Raw genomic sequence first — 27,351 nt, forward strand, 5'->3', positions numbered from 1 at the left:
CTGAAGCCACCAACCAGCTGGCAAGATAAGAGAGCTCAAAGTCTCTTGGGCCAAAACTCTCCACTTGAATAAAATGTTGTTCAGTCGAAATTGGAGACCATCAGAAGCTAGTTAGGAGTAGCAGATGCTAGCAATGAGGCCTTGGCTGCATCGCCTTTGCTCTAAATGTGTGGTCAAGCTGTTGCCTCTTCTGTGCTTGATTCTGAACTGCAGCACTTTCTTAGCAGCAACCGTTTCCCCATCTGCAGGTCCCCGGGTCAAACTCAGCTACAGTTTTGGCCGAACTTTTTTGGGACTTGATAAATGCAATGCCTGCATTGGAACATCCATTTGCAAGAAGTTCTTTAAAGAAGAAATAAGGTCAGACTCTCCGTACCATGTTTGGGGTGGGGACGAAGGGAAGTGGAAGTCTAGCTCTATTAATATTGCCAACTGCTTGGGGTGGTGGGCACTGGGAGGATGAGCTGAAACATGTAATTTGTCACCAGTTCATATCTGCTGTATGTGTACTTGTCAGTAGTGAATATTACCTTTACAGCCATCATAGTAAATCCCCACATCGTCACCCTGCGTGATTTGTAGTGCAATCCTATGCCCACTTACTTGGAAGTAAATCTCACTGAACTCAATGCATGCATTCTCTCTTTTTAAAAAATTTATTTAATCAATTTTTCAATACAAACATCAACTGCAAAAGACACATACAACAAAAACCATGATAACAGTAATAACACAATTTGACAATTCTGATTTGGATACACTGATATACCTATGACTACACGTTTTTGTACAATATTTTCCCACCTCTCTCTCCTCCCTCTACCTCCCACCACTATCCGCCTTATCTCTTAAATATTCGTTCCAGATTTCTTCATATTTATCCATTCTTATTTTGCATCGACATGCAATTCGTTCATATGTAGTTAATCTGTCCATATTATCAATCCATGTGCTCAATGGAATCTTTTTGCAGCTCTTCCAATTCATCAAAACAAGTTTTTTTACTTCTAATATAGCACAGTACATTTGACCCCTTGAAATCTCCACTGTTAAGTTGTCAAATGATTAACCTGTCTCAGAATCATTTTGCACCAATACCATTTTCAGGAGCTCTTTGCTTATAGGCAGCTCTTAAAAAGTTGCTTCTGAAATAATAATAATAATAATAATAATAATAATAATAATAATAATAATAATATATTTCTTACCCCCTCCCTTCACCACGACGTCCCAGGGTGGGTTACAACAATTACATATAAATTTTTGAAAACAAATGCTGTTTTAAATACAGTTAAAACAGATTGCAATTGAGAGAATAAGATCCTAAAATACACATCTCAGGTGCCAAATGTCAGGGTAAAGAAGCAAGCAAGGAATAAATTTTAACTGCTACATTTTAAAATATGAGTGCAACCACCACCTAGAATGTGCATAAATACATCTTTGCTGTGTAGAGTGAATCTGCTGCACTTCATTCACACCAGGAAAGGTGTTAAAAATAGAATTCATGTGACCGGTTGTAGCAAGGTTAAATTCATTTTTATTCTTGTTAGCTCCACATAGGCTCTAGAGGAGCTCACAGCTTCATTCTGGTCTTGGTTTTTTTGTTTTTTAAAAAACAATATAGGCCAAAATATTAGAATTCCAGTATACCATCACCAGAAACCCCAAGTAGCACCAGAGCTGCTAAATAAAACCAGTATATTTGCCTAAAGTTAAGGGTAAGGGACCCCTGACCGTTAAGTCCAGTCGCGGACGACTCTTGGGTTGCGGTGCTCATCTCGCTTTACTGGCTGAGGGAGCCAACGTTTGTCCACAGACAGTTTTTCCGGGTCATGTGGCCAGCATGACTAAGCTGCTTCTGGCAAAACCAGAGCAGTGCGCCTTCCCGCCTATTTATCTACTTGCACTTTGATGTGCTTTCAAACTACTAGGTGGGCAGGAACAGGAACCGAGCAACAGGAGCTCACCCTGTCGCAGGGATTCGAACCACCGACCTTCTGATCGGCAAGCCCTAGGCTCTGTGGTTTAGACCACAGCGCCACCTGTGTCCTTGTATATTTACCTACCAGATGCAAATGCCTTTCCTGAATAAATAGTTTCTAACCTTCTAAAAGTCAGGAGGACACCAGCTGCAGAGAAGACTTGGGTTCTTTCAGCCAACTGCTGACCCTCTGATGGTGGTGGCATGCAAAACAGGGCCTCACCTCAGGATCACCTTAAGGCACAAGGGGAATATACAGCAGGAGGAGGAGGAGTAAGCAGGGTTCAGGCTGCATAGCACTTCAAAATGTCAAACCCAGCTCGTAATAAGAGCTCTACTTTAGGTGGGCTGTGCCGAAGGATTTATTTTTCTTTACATTATCAAAATTGACTGAAGCATGAACGAAGCTCAAGCATTTTCATCTTGCCAGGATTTTGTTAAGCATGTCAGGACAATTGTCAAACATAAATATTCTTCTAGTGAGAGTAAAACATCTACACAAACCATTATCATAATCATTAGATCTATTTCAGATTCACAAAGCAGAGATAGCCAAGATAAAAGTTATTAAGGTAGATGACAGCAGGTAAAGAGTTTTAAAAGGGACGAGTTCACTCTCTTCTAATATGATTTATATACGGAAAGGTGCTTTTAAGGAATTGGCAGCATGGTGGTGAAAAAATTGCTATATTAATAAATTATAGTTTTAATGCACCGCTAGCTATATTATTACTATTACACCAAACAGAGTCAAATTACATTTTTAGGTATCTGCTTCTATATAAAATATACTTCACTAAAGCAATAAAAAGCCTTGGTGGAGTTGCTATAAAAGACTCATTTCGCGTTTTACATTTATATTTAAACCACTAAAATGCCTATCATTATGACAGGTGGGTCGTGACTCTAGAGAAAAGACCTATAGATTGCAAGAACCCTGGCAATGTACAGAATATCTACAGCCTGCATATTTTTGCTAATATAATGGGAGAGAAAGTAAAGAGTTCATTAAGAACCACTCAGGAGTCAAGGCTAGGTCTTCGTCCACTCTTGGTCTGGTGTGAATTTGGAGACAAACTGGACTTATTTGTTGATTTAGTGACACATAACCCACCCTTCTAGTACTTTTGCAGAGTAGCTTACAACTAAAATACATCATCCCCATAATAAAACACAATACAAAACAATATCTATCTATGAATGAAAGCAGACCCAGCAGACATAAACCACAAACAACGTTCATCATATACAATGTTATCTCCTGAAAGGTTTTCACCAGCTGGTGGACAGTTGCCAAGGAGGTGGGCAAACAAACCTTAAAGGGCAAAGTTTTCTATATTATGGTTTGGCTCTGCATAATATGTATAATGACTGGAGAGTAAGTGCTCCACATAAAGAAAAATATACAGAAGAGCAGATTCAAAAGAACAACAACAACAACAGAGTCAGTGCCTTGGGCACAAGCTAACCTAAATCTGCCCATCGCCACATCACCCACCCCACCCCATCCTGTTTCTCTTTATGGCTGAGGAAGGTGGGCACCTTTCCTGGCATCGTTGACTAGCAGTTAGGCAGACCCAAGGGAGTATTTGGATGAAGAGGAGAAACCGGAGAGCTGATATATTATTTGTCACTTATGGGACCCTGTTAATTAAAGTGCAGACCAGTAGTTTTTAAAATAGTCATCATTCACACTGAATTACCTCAGAAACAACTTAGCAGGGATTTATTAATGCTCTCCTAATGATAAATAAGGGACGCGGGTGGCGCTGTGGGTAAAAGCCTCAGTGCCTAGGACTTGCCGATCGAAAGGTCGGCGGTTCGAATCCCCGCGGCGGGGTGCGCTCCCACTGCTCGGTCCCAGCGCCTGCCAACCTAGCAGTTCAAAAGCACCCCCGGGTGCAAGTAGATAAATAGGGACCGCTTACCAGCGGGAAGGTAAACGGCGTTCCGTGTGCTGCGCTGGCTCGCCAGATGCAGCTTGTCACGCTGGCCACGTGACCCGGAAGTGTCTCCGGACAGCGCTGGCCCCCGGCCTCTTGAGTGAGATGGGCACACAACCCCAGAATCTGTCAAGACTGGCCCGTACGGGCAGGGGTACCTTTACCTTTACCTTTAATGATAAATAAGCTTTCCTGAAAGACAACTTGCCTGCTTGCACTGCCAGTCAACCTAATAAGTGTAGCCAGTACTCCACATAAAATGAGTGTGCCCATGGTATGCTGGATTCTAACTCCCTTCAACACAGCCAGCATGCTCAATGGCTAGGGATGCTGGGAGTTGTAGTCTGCAACATCTGAAGGGTGCCACATTGATGGTCCCTGTTATGCAGCTTTTTGCAGCTCATGGTCTTACTTTGCTCATTCTGATTAGCCCTTTGCTACAGCTTCTTCACTGGATGGAAGGGTTTAATAGCAAACAGCTACCGTGACAGGTGCAGGGGTGGGGAAGGGAGATGCTGAATCCCCCCCCCAAAAAAAGAGAAATCCACCATGGGTGGACCATAGGTATGCTTTATTTATTTCACTTCAGGCTGTAGTAGATTCTGCTGATTCTGAGTATATCAAAACCATTCTGAATGAAATGTATCATTCATTCTAAGAAGTGGTAATTCATACCTGTTCTGTTATCATGCAACTTCACGCTACTCCTCTTTTCTTATCTTTGTCTGGATTAACTCTCATTAGCAAAATGGAATTACTAGCTCCCCACCCTGTTGAGTAATGAGTTCTGGTCTATGTGGTAATATTGCTTTTAAAGCCCGAGATTAAATAACTTGATGTAAGAGTGAACTGCTATTCTGGCAACACCCATAATAAGCATTTACAAAGCATGTCAGGTCATTGGTGAACTGGTTAAATGCAGATAGAGTCATGTTCCCAGAGCTTTTTACCTTTGCCCTGCAGGTTTCCAGATGAAGACATCCGTTTGGGTTAATTTATGTTCTTGTTGGTACTGAGTGTTAATGATAGGATGCAGCAGTTTTAATTGATTGCAATGAACAATGGCAATTATGAATCACTTGCATACAAACCACTTCACAACCTTCATAAAGTTTGTCCTCAAAGGAACTCTGTTAGGCTTGCCTTGGAAATTCCCATTTCATAGTTGGAGAACTTAGGCCAAGAAGGAGGCTGCATCTTGTTTCATGGCAGAACAGGGGACTTCACCTCAGCACCACTCTCTCAATACCAAATTAGCCCCTTGGACCTGTCCCTGTTGGCATTTATCTGTCTGAGGAGACAATGGAAGGGTGTGCCTTTAGGGCTTAAGTCTAACTGTTGGAGAGTTACAGTGCCTGCTGTTGCTGTAGACCACATTGACTCTTATTTAAGGGCCACTTAAAAGTCCACCCCCGCCTCCCAATATATACCTATAGGCATTTTTACATATGCTTAAAGACGCTATTGCTTCATTAGGTTTAGACATGAAAATGTGAATCCTGTATTAACCATAATGTCCATTGGCATTGCAAATGCCTCTCCTCTGTCTCCCTTGCATGAGCAACAATCAGATATTAAAATAAAGTAAAGTAAAAATGCCCCTCAGATTTCCTGGGTCCTGAAATGAAACACAACTTTGAATTCTCAAAGCTGACATTAAGGACTGCTGCCCAGATTGTTTTTACTCCCTCCTGCGCTTGTTCCTGAGGTGCACAAATGTAGCAGGCAAAGCTCTTCCCATCTTTGTAACTCCACACCAAGTTAGGCAAAGCATCACTTTTCAAAAATTCTCCATGTCAGGTTGCTGTCAAAGTGAAAGGAGCAGAGTCAGTAAAAGGGGGGGGGGGGTAGTGCTGAATATCTAAGAATTACTCCTCATTTAACAGGTTGCATTCAGACAGCACTTTATTTTGCTTTCATGAAGTTACCTGTTAACTTCCACATTTTATGTGATCTTTCACATGATATGAAAAAGCCACTGCTGAAAAGCTAGGGGAAGTCTAGCACTCATTTCTGGATTATTTGGTTCCAGGGGGAAAAAATCAAGTGGCAACCCCATTAATCCAGAAAATTGTGGGAGTTCTGCATTCTAATTTCATGCAACCCCTTTAACGAGGAGCCCTGGGATCGCTGCCACAGGGGTGGCGTGGGTCACCGCTTCATGCCCCCCCCCCCCATTTAGGGAAGATAGACTAAAGGATTGTGCCCAAGGCCGGAAACCGCCAAAGTTGGGACGTTTTGCTACGGGGAAGGCAAAACCTGTCAATGCAGGGAAATTCCTTCCGGGTCCTTTAACAGCAACCAATGACGTAGCAGCGTCCGCATACCTGTGGAGAAGAGGTTAACCTGCAAAAGAAGGCATAACTGAGAGAGGGCAGGGTGGGAGAAGCTCTGGAGCCAACTGAGGACTCCCAGGTAAGTTCCACCCTCTATTGTGTGGGCAGGGCGGTCCCACCCTACCTAGCCAACTCTCCTGGCAACGCCCCACCACCACCACTGGGATTTGTTAACTGAGGTTAGGCAGGAACCTCCAGGTATCCAGCGTGGGAGGGGGCAAAGCCAGGTTGTATTTTAGGGAGCCACGTAGGATCGGGGGTGTGTGTGCTGCGTGCGACCATGCAAAAAATGCCCCTCATTTGATGTGGGGAGCAGTCATTATTTCTGTTTAAGGCTGTGGTAGATTCCTTGCAAGTCAGGCCATGTAAGGTGCTGAAGGTGGCATAAATGGTTCCTCCCCATTTTATCCTGTCATCTTGCATGTGGGGTATTCTAGGCTGAGCAATAGTGACTAGCCCAAGGGCACTCAGTCAGTTTCATAGCTAATTTGGGATGTGAATACAGGTCTTCATAGTTGAAGGTAAGTCCTCTATCTCCTACACCACAATGATTCCCTGTGTTCCACTAGTAGGCTCCATGCAACACAGTGGGACTTACTTCTGAGCAAACGTGCAGAGGATTACACTATCTCTGTGATCATCCACAAATCTAACTTGCCAATTCGACATTCTCCCAAACTCAGAGGAGATAAAGGTTTAGATTTCATTCAGTTTTGTAGAGGAGAAATGAAATCAATTTTAAGATACTCATGCTCAAACCACACACTCCGAAGGGATTCTACTAGAATCGGTTTTAAAGCAAGGGATTCTGTGCCTAAAACTGTATACGTCTCTCAAGATCCAATTTCTCAAGATCCAAAGGAAGATATGCATGTGCATTCTAAAAATTAAATTTATGCAAAGGGAAGGGAGGCAAGTTTTAAAGCATGGAATCTAGTTTTGTTTTGTTGATGGATCTGCATGAGCTTGCATTCTAACCCAGCTGTAACCCAAACAATCTTGCCAGACTGTCTTCAGCTCTCAATGATTAACATTAAATTCATGATGGGGTTAGATAAGGATATTTTTTCTACATTCACATGGAAAATTGGAACAATTGGGAAATTTTCTTGAATGCCTGCCATTAGACTAAATAAAGAAGAAGTTCATGAGGAGTCAACATTATTTGAATGTTTTATCTATGCATCTGCTGCCCCGGGCTCCTTTGGGAGGCAGGGTGCGATAAAAATGGGATAAATTGTTGTAACAAAGCATAATTCTTATATAAAATAGCTTGTAGGAGAGAGAAGAAAGTGTTGCTGTACATGCACACAACTGATTGAGGGGCATAATGAAACAAGAGAATCCTGAATTGGCTCCATTTACTTCCTCGGGAAAAGTAGAAAAAAAGGAGAAGGCTCCCTCTCATAAACAATAGCAAAGGAGAGAGGAAAGCCTCATAAACAACATGCGTATAAGGCCAAAAAGTGTGCTGTCATGAACTACATCTGAGTGAATGTCACAAATATTAGCTGAGCATTTGACTGTTTCCAGTTGTCTAGGTATTTTGCAGTCAGAAGAATGGAACAGACTCCCTCAGGAGGTTGTGGACTCTCCTTCCTTGGAGGTTTTTAAGCAGAGGTTGGGTGGCCATCTGTCATGGATGCTTTAGCTGAGATTCCTGCATTGCAGGGGCTTAGACTAGATGACCCTTGGGGTCCCTCTTCCAACTCTACAATTCTATGATTTATGATTCTATGAAGACATACGTGATTCTCCCTTTTCAATTGCACAAAGGAACTTAGTGTCTGTTTCTTGTGCCCAATTATTATCATCATTGTCAGATTTGTATTAGGAAGTGTTTCTGACTGAATGCCTTTATCTTGACCACTGGCCCCAGTCAACAAGGCCAATGGTTAGTCTTCCATCTACGCTCAGAAACAGCCCTCCTAGTATTGTTTTTGAGGCAGAAATAGTAAAGGTAAAGGGAACCCTGACCATTAAGTCCAGTCGCGGATGACTCTGGGGTTGCGGCGCTCATCTCGCTTTACTGGCCGAGGGAGCCACCGTTTGTTCGCAGACAGCTTCCGGGTCATGTGGCCAGCATGACTAAGCCGCTTCTGGAGAACCAGAGTAATGCCAGAAACACCGTTTACCTTCCTGCCGGAGCGGTACCTGTTTATCTACTTGCACTTCGTGCTTTCAAACTGCTAGGTTGGCAGGAGCAGGGACCGAACAACGGGAGCTCACCCATCATGGGGATTCGAACCGCCGACCTTATGATCAGCAAGCCCTAGGTTCTGTGGTTTAACTCACAGCGCCATGTAGCAAGCTTTAAACACCTCTGGAAGACCCATCAATTTAAGCAGGTTCCTCCCTGGCCTATAAGATTCACCACACTGCTCTGTTTTGTTGTTGATATATAACTGAATGTTTTATTGATGATGTCTCTGTTTTTACCGATGCATTTTGGTTATATGCAGTATATAGATTTTTTTAAAAAAAATAATCTTATTGTGCTTTATGTAAACTAGGAATTTTTCATATCAAGGGGTATGTAAATATATTATTATTACAACAACAGACATTTAGATGTTATAGTTATTTCTTCGGTTTGTTTTATAAGCACCCCTTCTGTGGCTGCTTTCCAATTTAACTTCACTCCTGGATATTATTGTGTGGAATTGGAGTGGAGGGGGAATAAGTGACAGCTTTATCCAGTTTCAAAGAATAGAGCCTGCTTGATAAAGGCTTTGTGCCCTAATAAAGAGTGGATACTACTTAGCCACCTTATAGATTTGTTTTGGAATCCTACCTGGAAATGTGAGAATTTGGCAGGCACTGCGGTCTGCTGGTGCTTAGCTGTGCTAAGGTAGATTAACAACATTGCATGTCTTGATTTGATGGCAGGTTTGACAGCTGGCTTTCTTCCAGTTTAAAACTCCCTCCCAACTACCTCTCCTACTACTCTGGGAACTACTCAGATGACACCATAAGTTGGCGGCCAGTGGATCTTTCCAGATTAACCACAAAATACCAGCACGACCAAGCAGACAAGAGGATTTGCACTTTTCTTACCCACACAAAAAGCTGCAGCATCGAGCGAGTCTTGTGGAAAACAGAGAGATTCCAGAAATGGCTAAAAACAAAACGTCTCACCCCTAACCTGGTCCAGGTTGGTATACAGGGCCTGAGATATGGAATTTACACAACAGAGTGTTTATTTTTATGGGATCTGGTTCTCTTGTATACACCCCACCCCAACACACACACACCACACATCACAAAGAAATCACTTGTACTGTAATTTGCTGGATCTGGCTCAGTTTCTACTAGTTTTCTTCACTACTTGGATACAGAAGGAAGCCATATGCACACCACAGTCACACCTGAAACTAAAGTTAACATATGGATGGGGTGCATGCCACCACTTAGTAAAAGCCATCCATAATATTGTGCAAAGAGGTGAAGAAAATCTTGCCACACCCCTGTACCTGATCAGAAACCAAATCAAGAAAAGATTCTCTTCACGCACACACACTGTCCGAACACGTTATCTGCATGCAAACTGCAAACACGTCAGAAAATAATTATTCACCTTAGCCTCTTGAATCTGTATGGTATGGAAAATCAAGCAAGAGTTTGGCAGTCCCTTAGAGACGAACAAATTTATTATGACATAAGTTCCCATGGTCTGCAATATGCCATGGATTTGCTTTTGTTTTTGTTACTTCCTCTTAACGTTCCCACTGACTGCCATCTTTGAAGGCTAGCCATTGTTCAGTGCTTACCTCCTAAACTGCATAAGCTAATGTGGGGTGACAGGGTTATGAATTTGGGCCAGGCATGTTGGAACAAGCTGGTGACTGGTCTCTTCCAATCTGGGAGAAAACGCCTATTGCATAAGAAGCTTCAGCAAAAGTAGCAACCTGATCTTTACTCTTTAGACCCATCCATGCTAGGTGTTGGTGCCAGTGAGTTTCTTAAAGGGCAACCAAAGCATCACCTGCTGCTCAGCTGATGCCAATGTCTGTGGGTGCGTCGTATCAAGGTAGGGCAGTGTTGGGTCGTCCTCTCCCTCCCACCCCAGATTCTTGCAGACACAGCCACCCTACAGAAGAAACTTGCTATCCTCCTAGAGTATCAGACACTCTCTGGTGGCCTCATGCCCAGAGAGAGGCAGGCAGCAGCCCAGCACTGAAGTGTCTTTCATCTCTCTCACCCAACTATAGTGATGCATGTCATGCGAGAGGAAGTCTGTTGGCCTTTTTACTGAATTCCTTCTGAGTCACGTAGGTTGAGTGAAGAGATAAATCTCATCTTCTGGCTGTAGTTCCTGCTGTTTGGGGACAGTTGCTGGGCAGTTGCTGTCTCCAAGGAACAGGAGCAAAAGGCCAAGAATTGGGGGGAGGCAAACAACAAAACAGCAGCAAAGCATACCAGCAGCATTGAAGAGCAAAAGAAGGAAGGAAGGAAAATGGAAGCAACAGCACTGGGCAATCGGGCATTGGATACCCAGAACTCTTTGTTGGGGGAAATGTACTGTCAATACTTTAAATATATGGTGTCTATGCAGCAGTGGCCATCTTACCCTCAAACACAGGATGCTGGTTTTTGTTGTTGAATTGTAGAGAAAGAAAGATGTTGACCACTAGTTGCACCAGAGAGCCTTCTCACATTGGGTCAGCAGATAAATGGTGCTGGTGTTCACCTTTTGGTTCACCTAATTTTCAAAAGCAGGAATTGTCTATTTAAATAACTGAGATGTTTTGCCAAAAGGGGGTTATAGGATGGGCTGTTTAGAGACTTTGTGTCTCTTACTTGATTCTGTGAAACAAATGCTGGCCCATTTTGTTCTTTCCTTCTTCATCCCGCAGAGCTGCTACAGTTAGGCATGTTCTTGGGCAGGAATAACATTCCAGTCCTTAGGATAGAGCAAGCTCCACAGCACCCACCTGCATGCCCAATGGCAGATTCAAAGAAACAGAGGCTGGTTTTCTATCATATGATGGAGATGCTCAGAGTACAAACAAAGGTGTTAAGGAAAGGCACTGCCATGGCTTCCTACCTTACCACTCACAAAATTTATATGAGACTTTGAAAAGTTACAACCTCCCTCACCCATCAAACATTTTCATGATCTAAAAGAAATATCTCTTGCCAGATCAGAAAAAAATAGCTCACTTTCTAATATCTGAGCAATTTTTCAAGGGAAATTCCAAATGATATTTTAATAATATAATAATAATATTTGCATACTACTTATCATTGACAAAGCAAACTGAAAAGGATTTACAAAGATTAAAACCAAAATTAAATGCAGAATCTTCTGAGGCCCTTCTTCATGTACCTTCTCCTCGAGAGGTCCAGAGGGTGGCAACACGAGAACGGGCCTTCTTTGCAGTGGCTCCTCATCTGTGGAATGCCCTCCCCCAGGAAGTTTGCCTGGCACCTTCATTATACACCTTTAGGTGCAAGGCAAAAATGTCCTTTTTTTAACCAGGCCTTTGGTTGATCTGATTGACATCCTATGCCTATGCCCTTTTAAAATGTGGCTTTTTGGGGAGGGGGTTATTGTGTTGATTTTATTTTTATTATATATTTTGATTTTGTTCCTCTGGGTATAGGGTGGTATATAAGTAGTAGTAGTAGTAGTAGTAGTAGTAGTAGTAGTAGTAGTAGGGAAAGCTTGAGCAAACAGGTGCATTTCCAAGAAAATCTGGAATCACACACAGCTGTTACCTTCCAGATGTGAGGAGGGAGGGCATTCTAGACGTAGGCATCAGTATGGAGAAACTTCTCAGGGAGGTATGCCAGACACCCAGCAAATACATGTCACATCCACTGAGAGGGTTTTAAAATTATTTTTACTTTTTGAGCCAGCTTAGTCATTTATTGACCCTTTCTTCCTCTGTGTCTGACCCACATAAAGAGGCTTAAGTATAAGCAAGCCCATATTTGTGCTACTATTATCAGAAAAGTAGACAACTGATATATTGTACAAGCCAAATAACTTTTTAAATGAAAGATAAGCGGCTCTAGCAGAGATATCAATATAACCAAATTTCCCACAAGGGAGGCCTCATCACCTGCAACAAATTAAAATAACACAAGATGAATGAAGAAGAAAACAAAAGCATGGACATTGAGGCTTTGACACTTTACACATTTACCTGGAAGTAGTCCTCTGCAATTCAATAGAGCTAACTTCTGAGCAGGCAAACGTAGGCTTGCACTGCCAGCTCTATCTTTCCAGCTTGTAAATCAAGGAGAGCATCACTGTGAAGAAAAGGACCCTGCCTACTTGAGCAGAGAAGTGCTTTAATCGAGAATCTCACATTTCCCTTTCCCCTCAAAATCCCCTGTGCTACTCCAAGATTTAAAACGGTTCGATTTCCAGCCCCCACAGGTCCTCTCCCTTACTCCACAAGATGGCAGCATGAAACATGTCACCAGAGCTTTGTTGGCAAAACAGAACTGCAGCTGTGCAAGAAGTATGGGGAATCCCCTCTAGCAAGCAACGAATATTTCCTATTATGAGCATGTAGGTTCACAACAGTAGAGTTCCATTGCTTTAACGCGAGGACCACAGCCAACTTTTTATTCAGAAAATGTAGGAATGTTTAAGTACAAAAACTGACATGGCATATATTCGCCGCCTCCTTCTACGCTAGGGCAAGCTTCACATTGCTCCGAGTAGCTTCTGACAGAAGTTTGCCACAGCGAGGTGCCTCCCCTCTCTCTACTCCCTTCTCTCCCCTTGTTCAGTTTGGATGAAACCCAATCTCTGCTGGCTGCCTTGTGCCACACAAATATCTCCCAGAGTGCAAAATCTTTTATGCATACTGTACTTTCCATTTGAGCACTCCCTAGAGCGTTGGAGTTGAGCCAATTTCTCTCACAGGCTAAAGTTTCCTCTCTGTGCTGAAGGCGCCTGCCGAACTTCTAAGTAGGCTCGACATTTGCTGGGAAGTCAAACTCAAGGTGCCAGACAGAAAAATCAGTCAGAACTGGGGACAGCCACACACTAGATAAAGTTTGGGGGTTTTATTTTGGTATAACTTTTTAGTGGGCACAATAGCTTTTTCTCCACTTGCCCCAGTTATTTATATGCACTAGATTTCCACTAAATAATGCTACATACCCAGTTGGAAAGAAGACCAGTTTTTTTTTACCAACACTCATTTTTCTTTCCTGGCTTTGGCTACCATTTTACTTGACTACCGTGAGTACTGAAACACTGGATATATTAGCAGACCTTTGCAAAATATTGGCAAAATATACTGTGTTTGTCAATGTTCTGGGAAAAGGAATTGCCCATTTTCAAGCTCAGTCTTACAAATAAAATTATTCCAATGTTTATTTATATTTATAACCCATTCTGTTCCAGAGGCTCAGTGCAGGTAATCTCAGAGGGATTATTTGTTTGTTTGTTTATGGATCATTTCCCACGAAATATGCTGAAGCAATTTCACAGTAAACAAAAAGCAAGAAACCTATCAACAATAAAAAACAAAATATTACAGTGTGTGTGTGTGTGTGTGTGTGTGTGTGTGCATGCGTGTATATATGTGTGTGTGTGTGTGTGTATGTAAAAACCTTTTTTAAAAAAATACAAAAAAAATTAATATGTAAAAACAATTTCAAATTCAATAAAGATACAGGTGGGAATAAGTATTCAAATTCAATACAGGCTGGGAGAAATACTGTTTACTTCAGGCTTGATGAAGTCCTGTGAGGACTTCCTGAAGTCTCTCAAGACTTGGGCTGGATGCCAACCATGGAGTATTTGGCTGGGCAGTGACTTCTACTGCCTGTCTCTTCATTGCCACAAGTCCTGGCTAGGTAGTCACTAGACATAGGCTGCATCTAGACACATCAAAGAAGCGTTTCAGTTAAACACGTTTTAAACTTTGTATGACAAATCGCGTTGGCAAAAGCGGAACTCCACACCACCACCTGGTGTCACAGTGTTATAATGCATATACAGTCAAGCCTTGGTTGTCGAACGTAATCCATTCCGGAAGCCTGTTCAGCTTCCAAAATGTTCGACAACCGAGGCAAGGCGAGGCAAGGCTTCCGATTGGTTGCAGGAGCTTCCTGCATTCCAGCGGAAGCTGCATCGGACATTTGGCTTCCGGAAAACGTTCGAAAACCAGAACACTTACTTCCGGGTTTTCAGCGTTCAGGAGCTGAAACGTTCCAAAATGGGGGCATTTGGGAACCGAGGTTTGAATGTACGACACTTTTTCTTTACCATTCTAGCAGAGTCCTTACCCCCCAACACACACCCCCGTACATTAAAACCCAGGGGGGTGTTAATGCATACCACCCAGTCTAAAAGGTCATAGATAGTTAATAGTCAAAGGCCTAGTTAAAAAGGAAGGTTTTTGCCCAGCACCTGAAGATATATAATGATGGCTCCAGGTGCACCTCCCTAGAGACAGTATTCCAGAATGCACCAGGAAACTGCATCAGAGAATCCAAACACAGTGTTACTCCATTTAGGAATACTGTGTTTCTTTCCCTTTTCTTTCATTCTAAATAAAAAGGATATCTACTGCCATGCAAACAACAATTCCTGCATTGCAGGGGGCTGGACTAGACAACCCCTTGGATCTCTCCCAACTCTACAAAATCTGTGATTCTGATTCAAAGGTCTGGAGTACTCTTAGGATTGCACTGTGAATGGCTGTTCCCATGGGTTGGTTTTTTTGTTGTTGTTTTTTAACCCGCAGCAGAAAATAGGCATTGATACCCTTGCCTAACCCAGTAATCCTCTTTCATTGACAGGCTAAGCAACTGCAAATAGCACATTTCAAAGAAAAGCATCTCTAAAGTACACTTACTCCCACTGCTGCATCAAGGTAGTTGTACTCCCTTGACGGCTGTGTCTTCCCGTATGTAGTTTTGGATACAGAGGAGACTTGACAGAAGTTATTGGGCTCAAGTAATTTTCTTTTATAGTGCAAAGAATTATGACAAGCCTTAACATACTTGAATCAAAATGACAGACCATGAAATAATGTTTTTCACTTTACGCCGCCTGCCCTGTCTGACCCAGCTATCAATGGAGTGGCCTGCCACAATGATTATTTCGTCTGTCACAATGAAAATCTCTATTGCAAACTACAAATGCTCCTTTGCTGAAAAGCCTTCCCTGCCCCAGAGACAACCTCGATTTAACTTTGTGCTTATATGCAGCTCTGAAAGGAACACAGCAGCCCATACAGGAGTAAGTTCCAGGTTATGTTACTTGCATTTCAGTTCCAAATAAACGTGTGTGTTTAATCCCTGGAATTATCAAAAATGTGAGGTTTTTTCTTTTGACTCTTTGTTTGGAGGGATGCTTTTCTTTTTTAGCATTTTGAGTTATATCCAATGGACTCAAGTTAGTCCTGTCCATTAATTGTAGGGAGCCTACTTGGAGTATGACTAACATTGAATTCAATCCTACTATCTTAAGTCTTTTTTCCTAATATTAATGGGGGGGGGGGAGAGAAGTTGTGTTGCAGATGGACAATGGCTACCATTTAAATTTTCTTTTAAAATAGCCTTCCCGCCCCACAATGTTATGATAGAAGTGTTTTTAGAATTAGATCTGCTGTGGGAGTGAATTGCCATTTGATCTGAACTGAAAAGTGTAGCTACCTTTCTTCACACACCCCTCCACTATAAAGCAGGTGTGTGTACCAAAACAAATCAATAAATCCAATCAATTAAGTTTATTGTTCTGCTACAGTGAATCAATATATATCAACTATTCAGTCAACTGGCCAATCGTTTTGGTTACACAAACTTTGACATTTGATTTAAGCTGCTAATTACTGAAAAGAAAACCCGATCATCTAATGCTCAGTTGCAGAAGAAAAAGGGGGAAATCAATAATACATTCATACACAGCAAAATTCTCTCTAAAAAATGAGAAGGAGGCCTAGGCCAATAAATGTTATAAAAAGCAACATCAACTTCAATGTTAACAAATAGGAAAACCTCCCCCTTTAACCTCTAGGTCCCTTTGAGCCATTCCAAATAGCTACACCAAAGGGCAGCTGTCTTATGTTGCCCTTTGGCACTCAGCTCTGGTGCTAGGCCTTAGTTTCCAGCTAAATAGTTAGGAGTGGCCCCAGGTGGGCAGTGCCACAGCAATAACAGTCCTATTTGCCACGGCTAGTGCATTCCAGAGACCAGGGGATCAGGAAGCCAGGGGTGCCCTAGCAGCTAAGCAAACAGTTAATTGGCTCAGGCTACAAGTTGTAAAAGCAACTGCAAAACCATGAAAATATATTTAAGTGTTGCCATCAAATTTTAGGAATTACAGATCTAAACAAAAAAACATTACAGATCTATACACACTGAATCGCCATCAGTGACCGTATAAAAATGTTCTCTGAAACAAACATTTGCACCAGCCATCTAAACAACCACAGGCCGTGAGTCTGGCAAGTCTTTGTCAAAAGAGAGTTTCAAACAGCAGGTAGCACCAACAAAAGCCTTACAGGATTTTCATGTTCTAAGAATATGCCAGATGCCACTTTCCTGACATTTCCTGATCCCAGTTCATTCAGGGTTCTAAAGCTAAGAACGACTGCCTTGAATTCTGTCTGGAAACTAACTGGCAACTAGTGCTGTTCTTTTAGTGCTGGTTTAATTTGAGCTTTGCAGTAGGTCTCAAACAGTATCTTGGCTGACACATTTTGAACTAGGGTTGCCCAGTCAGGAGCACCCCAGATTCAAGTGATACAGGAGGCATTTTGACACCTGTGCGTATGAATGTCAACACATATGAAACCGATGGCAGTGCTTCTTTGTAGCTATTAGGCTATTTTTGCTTTCCGTTTCCCAAGTGAGGGATGCTGTGGCAGTAGGACAGCACCTTCTCATTTCGCCTCAGGAGGCAAAATGGGGTGTGCTGCCCCTGCAAGTACCCAATCTGCCCATGGCTAAATAATATCCTCTAGTTATTTCAAAATAAATCTACTATTGTTGGGAGTTTTCACTGTGCAGTGGGATGTGATTTTCATATGGATCCATTATAAATATCATAAGCAATTTATTCATATTTCTGTTATATAAACATGCCTGTGCATATGGGTTCTTTTGTACATCACTTTTCAGCTATGATTTTAATTAAAAAATAATTAAGCAGGGCCACTGAATTTCATGTGTACCTGCTTCTTCAGATGCTCTGTTTAATTATATACAGCAGTGGTAATTTGTAGGGTCAGGTCCTAACCATACAAAGGGACATACAAAACACAGGCCCATTCAATCAATATGCAGAGAAAAGACTGACCCTTTCCCCTTCTCTTCTTTTTAGGGTCTGAGTACACCGATGCTTCGCTGCCCTTCACAACGGCTGCTGGACCGAATAGTGCGGCGATATGCTGAAGTGGCAGATGCTGGTAGTGTCTACATGGACCATTTCACCGACCGGGATAAATTGCGCCTCCTCTACACACTCTCAGTTAATGCACATCCCATCATGTTACAGGTACAACTCCATCTGTCTTCCTGTGCAGTAAATTACCACCCCATGACCTAAGTTCAAGTCATTTTGACCAGCTGGAGCTACAGTAAACTTGGTTTGAAAATAGGGATCAGTATGTTTCATAGCCACTCTGCTGCACAGAGAACTGCAAGAGCCTAAATTTACAAGCCAAGTGGACTGGACACTTGCCTTGACAGAGATCAAGAACAACCTCGTAAAATTGGAATCAATGCACACTATACTGTGACTCCCTCTCTGAGAAGCTGTGCTCAAATGAAAAATGGCAGTGGGTGGGAGTATTATTTTGTTGAGCAAAATTGTGTGGTACTTAACCACACAGGTTCTGGTGAACTGAAGAGAGTCATGAAGGCCAATTCAAGCAACAGCCATACAGACCCACACCCTCTCAGTGCATACACACAACATATTGAATATAGGCACAGCAAGCCAGACCCTTTGAATTAGCCATTATTAAACTCCCTGAAGTATGCAACATGAACCGAGTGACAAAAATGCACACCAGCCAATTCACAGGCCAATTCACACAGCTGGTTTCCAACGTGCAGACTCTAGCCATTCAGAAAGAGAAAATAAAAAGTCACCACAGACTAAAAAGAGAAGTCCCAAAGTGGTGTTGTCCATCAAACTTGAGCCTACATCATACAAAACCAGAGGGCTGTATTTTAAGCTGAGAGGGTGTTTTTTAAGCAATCAGAAATCCTGCTAAGGCGCTGAATGAGGCCTTAGTGATATATTACATGCAACATCTTGATAGTCAACATTAGGAGCATAACTTGGCAATTTTATATTTGGAAGGATCTAAGAGGGCAACATGTTCCATTTTATTAAGTCTTTGCTTTTGGAAATCATGGGCATATTTGACCAACTTCTAGTGAACGAAACCAATAGTTCATATCCCACAAAACTATGGACCCCAGACTGATATGATATGAAGGTCTTTGGGATGCCAAGTGGAAGACTTTTGCAGATATGAGTCTCCATGTGTAGGGGTGTCATGTCAAGGACTGAACCTGGGGCCCTTGCACATGCAAAAGATGGGCACTACTGCCAAGCGATAGCACATAGCCGCAACAACTCTAGAGGTGGTGGGTCTTTCCCACCTAGCTGTGGATCTCTGTTGTTTTCACAAAAGGAGCACATCATGATTATTCACATTTTTCTTCCTTGATGTCTACAAATGTAGAAACAAGCATTAACCTATAATAAAACTCCATTAAATACAATGGGGCATATTATTGACTCATATGATTCCTTAGGGTGTATATCTAAAGCCTTGGAGTAGCCGTTAAACAGTCTAAAGCTGACCCTTGCATTAACTTCAGCCCAGATTGTTGAAGGTGTGCTTAAATTGGTCTTAACTTTTTATTTCAGCAGGTCGGCAAGTTCATATGGGAGAAGGGAGTCCTGTTAATATAGTTCCTTCTTCTTTTCCCCTTTATGAATATTGCAAAACTTAACAATACATGTTTTATCTTTATGTTTTACTTTGCATTGTACCTTCACTAAGTTGGTGTCTGAGAATACCTTTGTCAACACAAAACCATGTTATCAGAAGGGACAACCCTGTTGCACAGTCTTCGGTGGGTAGTGGCTGTCCACCAAAAAGGGTGAGGTGATCAATCAGCATTCATTGTTACTTAACAGGGTAATTGGAACAACTATTTATTTCTTATACAATCTTCCTTTTACTGGCCATTACCAGTGAACACTGATTTATGGCTGATCACCTTAGACATTTTGATATCTGGGAGGAGACTGTGACATTGGTTTGCCTGTTCTGAGTAAAGAGAGGAGACCTAGAAAGGGGAGGTTTTTATTCTGGCTACCTCAAGAGAAGAAATTTTACCATTTTGGAAGTGGCTGGCAGTTTTTGTGTGAATGCTGCTGTTGCAGTGGGACGGATACTGCTATTGGAGCTATGCACTAGGTTGGCTGAGGGCCCAGCCAAATCAGGCATATATGGAGGGTCTCAGATGAGCTGGGCACACACAGCCACTGGTCAGGTTGGATTGGCCCAGAGTGACTGGTGGCTGTAAGGAGGGAGGGCATAAGGTAGAAAGGAGAGCTGGGCAGCAGGTGAAATAGGCCGACTTAACTGACCAGTGGATGCACCTTCCCAAAAGAAAGTAGGCCCAAGCAGTGGCTCTCCTTTCTCCTTGATGACTTACAGGATCTACAGCTGTAGAGCTGAGGCATAGATCCTGCATAGGACTGGATCTTCCTCCTTAACAGCTGTTAAACTGTACTATCCAATCCAGGCATAGGCAAATTTGGCCTTCCAGATGTTTTGGGACTACAGCTCCCATCATCCCTAGCTAACAAGACCAGGGGTGATGGGAGCTGTAGCCAAGTTTGCCTATGCCTGATCCAATCTTATGCTGTGCTGTGGCCCTAACAGTTTAAAAGGGTCTTAAGGGTTAAACAAAATGGTGATGGGGAGACTTAGTTTTGGGGACAAATCAGGGATGGGTGGCCCCCAGGATAGCATATTGCCCTGATATGGGTGCCTTGGAGCAGGGACACAGGGTGGTTTGTTTGTGGACAGCCCTAACTGCTGTGAATGCTCTTGCAGTGTGTTTGCTTTGACACTTCATAAAATACCTGCTCGGAAGTTATGAATTCGAGTAAACAAAATATGACAAAACATTGCAATCCTTCAGTGCTCACTTCTTCAAAAGGTGTGGTGGAACTTCTGGTGAGGAGGGCAAAACAATGCACAAGTTAAGCCAAGATCGAAGGGGCTTTTTAAAAGGCGGGGCGTATTCTTACCTTCACATCATCACATAAATAGTCCCACATTTGCACTAACACATTTTGTGTCCCCTCTATTGGACAGATTTTCCCTGGAGCAGAAGGGTGGCCATTTCCAAAATACTTGGGGTCCTGCGGCCGGCTGATAGTCACTACCAGCACCAGACCTTTGAAGGAATTCTATGGCTCGTCTTCTGATGTGGCAGCAGACCTAGCGCTTCAGCTCCTTGCTATCATCAATTCCATGAGGAACAATGACCTGAACTATTTATTCTACTTTACCCATGTCGATGCTGGCACATTTGGCGTTTTCAACAGTGGACATCTGTTTATCCGGGATGCCAGCACACTGGGAGTCATTGACAAGCAGGAAGGTACTCAGCTTCATCTTTGAATAAGCATCTGTCACAAGAGGATATGATGAGGCAGGAGCGGGAGGGAATAGATCTTTAGCTTCAAGCTTTTTGATGGTAGATCAGTTAATTAAAAGGAACGAAAGGTGACAATCTGTATACCAATAAGATTCTGTGCAACTGGAAATTAGCACATTCAGCATAACTAAAACACACATACATGAACATTCATATTATAGCAGAAAATTGTCAGATTACCAAAATGAGCACATGCACACTCTAAGTGTACCCACCTGAAGCAAAGCCAGAGAGCTCCAAAGCAAAGCAAGACAACTAGACGTATAAGTTTGGGGAAAAGGAAGAGAAATAGCTAGCTTTCAGCTAGAAGAAAAAAACTGAGGAAAGTGCCAGGATGGATGGTAAAACAAAAAACCTATAGTCAAAGCAACTGGGGAAAATGTTCTACATGGTCCAATCCTGGGCACCTGACAAGCACAGGTAATCAGAGAGAACAAGCAGCATAAATATGGGCAGTAAGCAATCAAAGCACATGAGTTTACCAAGGGTAATATGGAAACTAAAGGAGAGATACTCCAGGTTCCAGCATTTTAAAAATGGGCAACCTGCCCTGCCCATCAAGTGATCCTGGGACCAGCTATTCACTTTAATCTATTAAAAGTATGCCCAACTTCTCTGGAGAAATATGGAGAGAAAAAGAGGTTTGTGGTTAATGCCTGCTCTGTTGTTTGCCGGGCAGCTTGATGGTTCCCCTAAGGACAGATCCCCCATCCACAAGTTCTTAGAAACAGCTGAGGCAGCCTCGAGCAGCTTTCACAAAAGGTAGACCATTTGACTGATGATGCTCGCATTTCCTGTACATTTTATAGCTTTTACCTGGAACCCAGTCCTACAAAGTTTAGATCTAACTTCAAAATGTAAGATCAAAGCCCAAATTGAGAAACGTTATGTACAGTACAGTCCTTCAGAGGACCGTCTCATTTCAGAGTTCAAGGAGAGTCACATGACTGAATGCTCAGTATGTCTCTGTACATGGAAAGATAGCATGTTAGGGAGAGGACTGGGACACAACTATTCTCTCAGACATAATATCTAATATGGGCAGGGTAAATAATTCATCATCATCATCATCATCATCATCATCATGGAAGATCCTTGTTCTTAGACAGGCATAGGCAAACTTGGCCCTCCAGATGTTTTGGGACTACAACTCCCATCATCCCTGACCACTAGTCTTGTTAGCTAAGGATGATGGGAGTTGTAGTCCTAAAACATCTGGAGGGCCAAGTTTGCCTATGCCTGTTCTTAGGAGATGGGAAGAGATGGAGGTCTCACACCGTGCCAAGGACCTGGCAGGATAAAACTTCTGTTCTTCTACTAGCTCATACCTTTTCCCTGTGGAACAGTCAAGACAAGTTGATCCATTTGTAATTCAATTGACCATCTAATCTAAATTTAAACACTGCTGAGGTGTATAAAGATAATATTTGCTCACATAAAATTGTGGCACCTGAAAGATTAACAAATTATTACTGCATAAACCTTCATGAAGTACAGCCGACTTCATCAGAGGCTTATGCCATAATAAATGTTAGTCTTTAAGATGCCCTGAAATACTGTTGTTGTTTTTGCTGCAATGCAGACTAACATGGTCCTCCTTCTGGAATTTGTTCATTTATGTTTATAATCAAAGCTTCTCATTACTTTCTGTTAGGCAAGCAGTTGATGGACGGACAAGAGGAACATAAGGACATATTCAGCTGCCTGGTTACAGACTGCCAGTCTGAGCTTCCCTCCTGTAATTCCATCAAGGATACACGAAGCCTCATCATGGTTTGTGAGGAACTTTTGCCTAAACTCTTAAAGGAAAAATTTCTGCCTCCTGTCCAGGAGAAGATTGACAGAGCTCTGAGCAGATGTGCAGACAGCTTTCTAACTGACCAAGAAGTCATCAGGGCAGCTCAAGTGCTGGAAGAGATTTTGCAACCTCTGCAGACTTGTCATCCTCGTTTTGCCTACCGCTATCCTGATTGCAAATACAGAGGTAAACCCTAAAAGGAAAGCTTGCTGCCATCTACCTACCACTACTACCTTTGAAGTCAAAAGAATAGAATCACCCAGGAAACACTGATTTTGCCACCATTAGACATTCACTTTGCAAGCATTCCATGATGAAACTCGGTGGTCCTGTTGGGGTTGCTCTTCAAAGGTTCACAGCACCTCTATGAGCTCCTTGTTATTGACCACCACATTCTAACGTCTCACGTTTACCTTGCTTTTACAAATGCCTTCAGCAAGATCAATGCAAATCTCACAAGCTTGTTGTTTAAGAGCATGCTAAAGATGAACCGAGCCGTTGTTACAATGGTGACTTTCTTTCTAGGAAGCTGCTCTCTATGGCTGCACAGACTTTGCTGACTACTTGTAGGTGATGGAATCAATTGTCCCTTTCAGGACAACATAGACATCCCTGCCCTGTTCCCTCTCCATGGTAGCTCCATCTTTCCAACTGCAAGCTTTCTGCTCCTCGTTCCCTGTCCTTCTGGGCTGAGTCAGGGAAGGCAGGGAAAGTATAAGTTGCCAAAGGCACACATGGCCCCACAAGCAAACTGCCTGTGCTTTACCTTCCTCCATCATATGTGCTTGAAATCTTGCCTTTCTTTATTCTATCTTCATACTCAGAGCCATTTTTTTGTGTTCCTATGACAAATGAGCCAGGATTCTGTGGAGAGACACAGAACATTAACTGAAGGGGTTGCCCACTCACAGCAGGAGTGGGAAGGAACTTTTGCTGACACCCCAGCTCTTCTAGAAAGATAGATGAAGATCACAACCACTGTAATGGATTACTATTGATTTAATGTGAGATGGGATCCTAACAAGAGGTACTTGCCCAGATGGAGAAGATGGAGATAGGGCGAAGGGCTTGAAAAATGAGAGTCACTTGGCAATGGAAGATGGTGAATGCATAAAGAAAGGCGTTATTCAAGATGATGGTTTGATGTGTGAAGGAGTGGTCCAGGTATATGGAGCAATACAGAAGAAGTTATAGGGCATGAGGCAGAGATAAAGGGAGTTGGAAAACAAGTGCATTATCTGTCCTTTTATAATATGGGCTGGGAGCTGAGCTTGGTACCCCTGTTTAAAAGAGTCATCACTGTCTGATGCTGAAAGGCATCTGGCGGGAAGGGGTGGACTGTGCATGGTGAGGACAGGCCACTGAGGGCCCTTTCCAAGCCCCTCGGGCCCTCAGCCAGCATCTGATCTGGCCAACTGCTGAAAGCAAGTCTGACATCAGGGATGGGGAACCTGTGATCCTCTGGAAATGGTTGGAGTTTCCCTTGAAAGGTATAAAATTCAACTAGTGCAGAATATTGCAGTCAGAATGCTGTGGGGTGCCAGTAAATTTGGCTCCATTACAACCAGATTTATGCAAACTGCACTGGTTGCCAATTAGTGCCAGGCTCTATTCAGTTTAAGGAACCTGGGTACCTTAAGGACTGCCTTCTTTCAAATGTTTCTCCCCACCTGAGCCAATCATCATCCAAATTTCTGTTCCAGTTCCCTTGCCCCTGTGAGGTGACACTAGTATGTAACAAAGTTAGGGTTTTCTGTGTTGTAGCACCCACCTTATAGAATGCCTTGTCAAGCAAGGTGTGTTGGACGCTACCATTATGTTGCTTTAGACCAGGCTTCCTCAACCTCAGGCCTCCATGTTTTTGGCCTACAACTCCCATGATCCTAGCTAGCAGGACCAGTGGTCAGGGATGCTGGGAATTGTAGTCTGAAAACATCTGGAGGGCCGAGGTTGAGGATGCCTGCTTTAGACCAGGCATGGCCAAACTTGGCCATCCAGCTGTTTTGGGACTACAAGTCCCATCATCCCTGACCACAGGTCCTGTTAGCTAGGGATGATGGGAGTTGTAGTCCCAAAACAGCTGGACGGCCAAGTTTGGCCATGCCTGCTTTAGACTGTTGGTGGAGATGTGGCTCTTTTAAAGGCCTTCAGCTGGCTAATTTATTTATTTGCTGGGGCAATTTTGCACCATTTGCTGGTTCCTTTAGAATTATTAAGTTTGTTTCCAATGTTAATATTTTGATTATATAATTAGGCTTAATTTGGGGTTTGCTGCCTGTTTTATAGCATTTGTTATTGATTTGATAGCTGACTTGTATGTTCTTGGAAAATTAGATGGGATTTGAATTTGAATTTGAAGTTACTTCCGGGTTTCGCCGCTTGTGCATGCGCAGAAGCGCCAAATTGTGCTTTGCGCCTGCGCAGACACGGCGCTTCAGGATGCAAACGCTGCAGGTTGCGGATGTGCTTCCATCACGGATTATGTCCGCAACCTGAGGTTCCACTGTAGTGAGTTTACCACAAGCTGCCATTTTGAGTTTATCACATGCAAAAAAGAACTCTGTGTCTATCAAAGAGAGATACCTAGGGTGCCATAGGATAAGGCACTGAAATAGCTATTCCTATTTCTGAGCCTTTGCTTCTAAGAGTCAACCAACCAACCAACCAACCAACCAACCAACCAACCAACCAACTTCTCTTGCATTTGAAAAGTTATAGCTGAACACATTAATCCAACTTGATGTGCAAATGTTCATTACTGTAAGTAACCATAGCGTGTGCCTAGAAGCCAGTCTCTATCCTTGGGAATAGCTCCTCCTCCTGTTCAGAAGATAGGATAAAATTCTTGGCATCTGCTGCATGAAGTACTGAGTCTGTGAGCTAAATTCTAGACCAGAGCTGCAATGATATTGACTTTTATGTAACTTCCAGATCATAGCTACATGATACTGAAACTCTCAGGCATGAACAATGGCTCTCAAAGCTCTACCTCACATAAGGTGATGTTTAAGAGCTATAGATAACATATGAGTGAAAATGCCAACCTACTAGAATGAAGAAACTCCATGAAGGCAAAACCAAGAAACTGACGGGCTGATCCAATGCTTTCTGGAACTATCCTGGTGGAAAGTGAAATGGGCCCCTGAACAAAGGATCTTCCCTGTGTTGTCAAGCAATGCTCAACCAGTTTGTGTCCAAAGCAAACTGAGAGTGAATGCCAGGTTCTTCTCCAGGCTTTTACAATTTGGGCATTGCTCAACAAAATTTGGTCCTTGTATGTATGTATGCTAGTCTAACTCTCTCCAATGAAAGTATCCATGGCAGATGGCCATCCAATCTCTGCTTAAAAATCTTCAAGCAAGGAGAGTCCATAACCTCCCTGAGGGAGTCTGTTCATTTGTCAAACAGCTCTTACCATCAGAAAGATCTTCCTGAGGTTGTGTCAGAATCTCATTTCTTGTAACTTGAATCCATTGGTTCGGATCCTTCCCTCCAGAGAAGGAAAAAACAAGCTTGCTCCATCTTCCATGTGACAGCCCTTGAGATATTTGAAGATGACTATCATATCCCCTCTCAGTCTCCTCTTCTCCAAGACAAACATACCCAATTCCCTGAACTGCTCCTCATAAGGCTTGGTTTCCAGACCCTTGATCATCTTGGCCACCCTCCTCCACACACATTCCAGCTTGTCAATAGCCTTCTTAAATTCTGGTGCCTAGAACTGGACACCGTATTCAAGGTGTGGTCTGTTCAAGGCAGAACAGAGTGGTACTATGACTTCTGTTGATGCAAATTAGAATAGCATTAGCGTTTTTTGGTGCTGCATTACCCTGTTGATGCACCTTAAGCTTGTGGTTTACTAAGACCCCTAAATCCTTTTCTTGTGTACTACTGGCAAGTCAGGCATCTCCCATCTTATATTTGTGCAGCTGCTTCTTCCTGCCCAAGTGTAGAACCAGACATTTGTCCCTATTTAAATTCATTCTGTTAGTTTGGGTCAAATGGAAAGAAGACTGAATAATTTGGCACTATATGGCCAAAGGGTTCTTTTCACTCTGAAGGGTACCTCACCTGTGGGGGCTACAATACGGAGGTACACTATCCTGAGAGTTGTGATAAGCAGATAAACTACTGGGGCTTTAGTTCATTTCTTCATGGGCTATAAAACAAGGATTCCATCATCTCATCAAATGCAACCTATAGAAAGTACTAGAGTAGGTACAGGTAAAGCAGCATTATTGAAGTAAGTTGCTCTGCTTCCTCCAGCACAAAGTAAAATTAGACTTTCTGTGAACAATCAGTCTGGTCAGTGAATAGAGCCAACCTACGTACATTCTAATACTTGAGAGGAGAGGGGATTGGATTAGCTAGGCTGGTATCCATTTACTTCTCTTCTATTCCACGAAATGTTTTCTGTGTTCCAAGTTGGTGTTCATATTAAAGTAATTGTATCTGATACATCAACGTATGTAAACTCTGGCTTTCAACAAAATGCTGGTTTGGGAAAATGCTGCTCATTCTTTTAACTAAAGAGAAGCATTTAAAAACTGTTAATGTAAAAAGGAGGGGGTGCTTTGTTTCAGCAACATCAAATACCACAGTTATGAAGCTGCAATT

The 27,351-nt window shown here is 42.7% G+C and overlaps 1 protein-coding gene across 2 annotated transcripts; it reads left to right on the top strand.

Moving 5' to 3' along the window:
* On the top strand, positions 1-27,192 carry DIPK2B (divergent protein kinase domain 2B). 2 transcript variants are annotated; one of them, XM_028727327.2, is made up of 5 exons: positions 1-360; positions 9,153-9,417; positions 17,563-17,736; positions 20,591-20,879; positions 22,591-27,192. In XM_028727327.2, exons 1-5 carry the CDS (start codon positions 125-127, stop codon positions 22,929-22,931), a joined length of 1,305 nt encoding a protein of 434 aa, XP_028583160.2. In that variant the 5' UTR covers positions 1-124; the 3' UTR covers positions 22,932-27,192. The 2 variants fall into 2 exon arrangements, with proteins under 2 accessions (XP_028583160.2, XP_077783502.1); XM_077927376.1 differs by lacking the exons at positions 1-360; positions 9,153-9,417 and adding an exon at positions 14,558-15,477.
* Positions 27,193-27,351: the final 159 nt, after the last annotated feature.

This window comes from Podarcis muralis, chromosome 4 (assembly GCF_964188315.1).
Source record: "Podarcis muralis chromosome 4, rPodMur119.hap1.1, whole genome shotgun sequence".
Classification (NCBI taxonomy): domain Eukaryota; kingdom Metazoa; phylum Chordata; class Lepidosauria; order Squamata; family Lacertidae; genus Podarcis; species Podarcis muralis.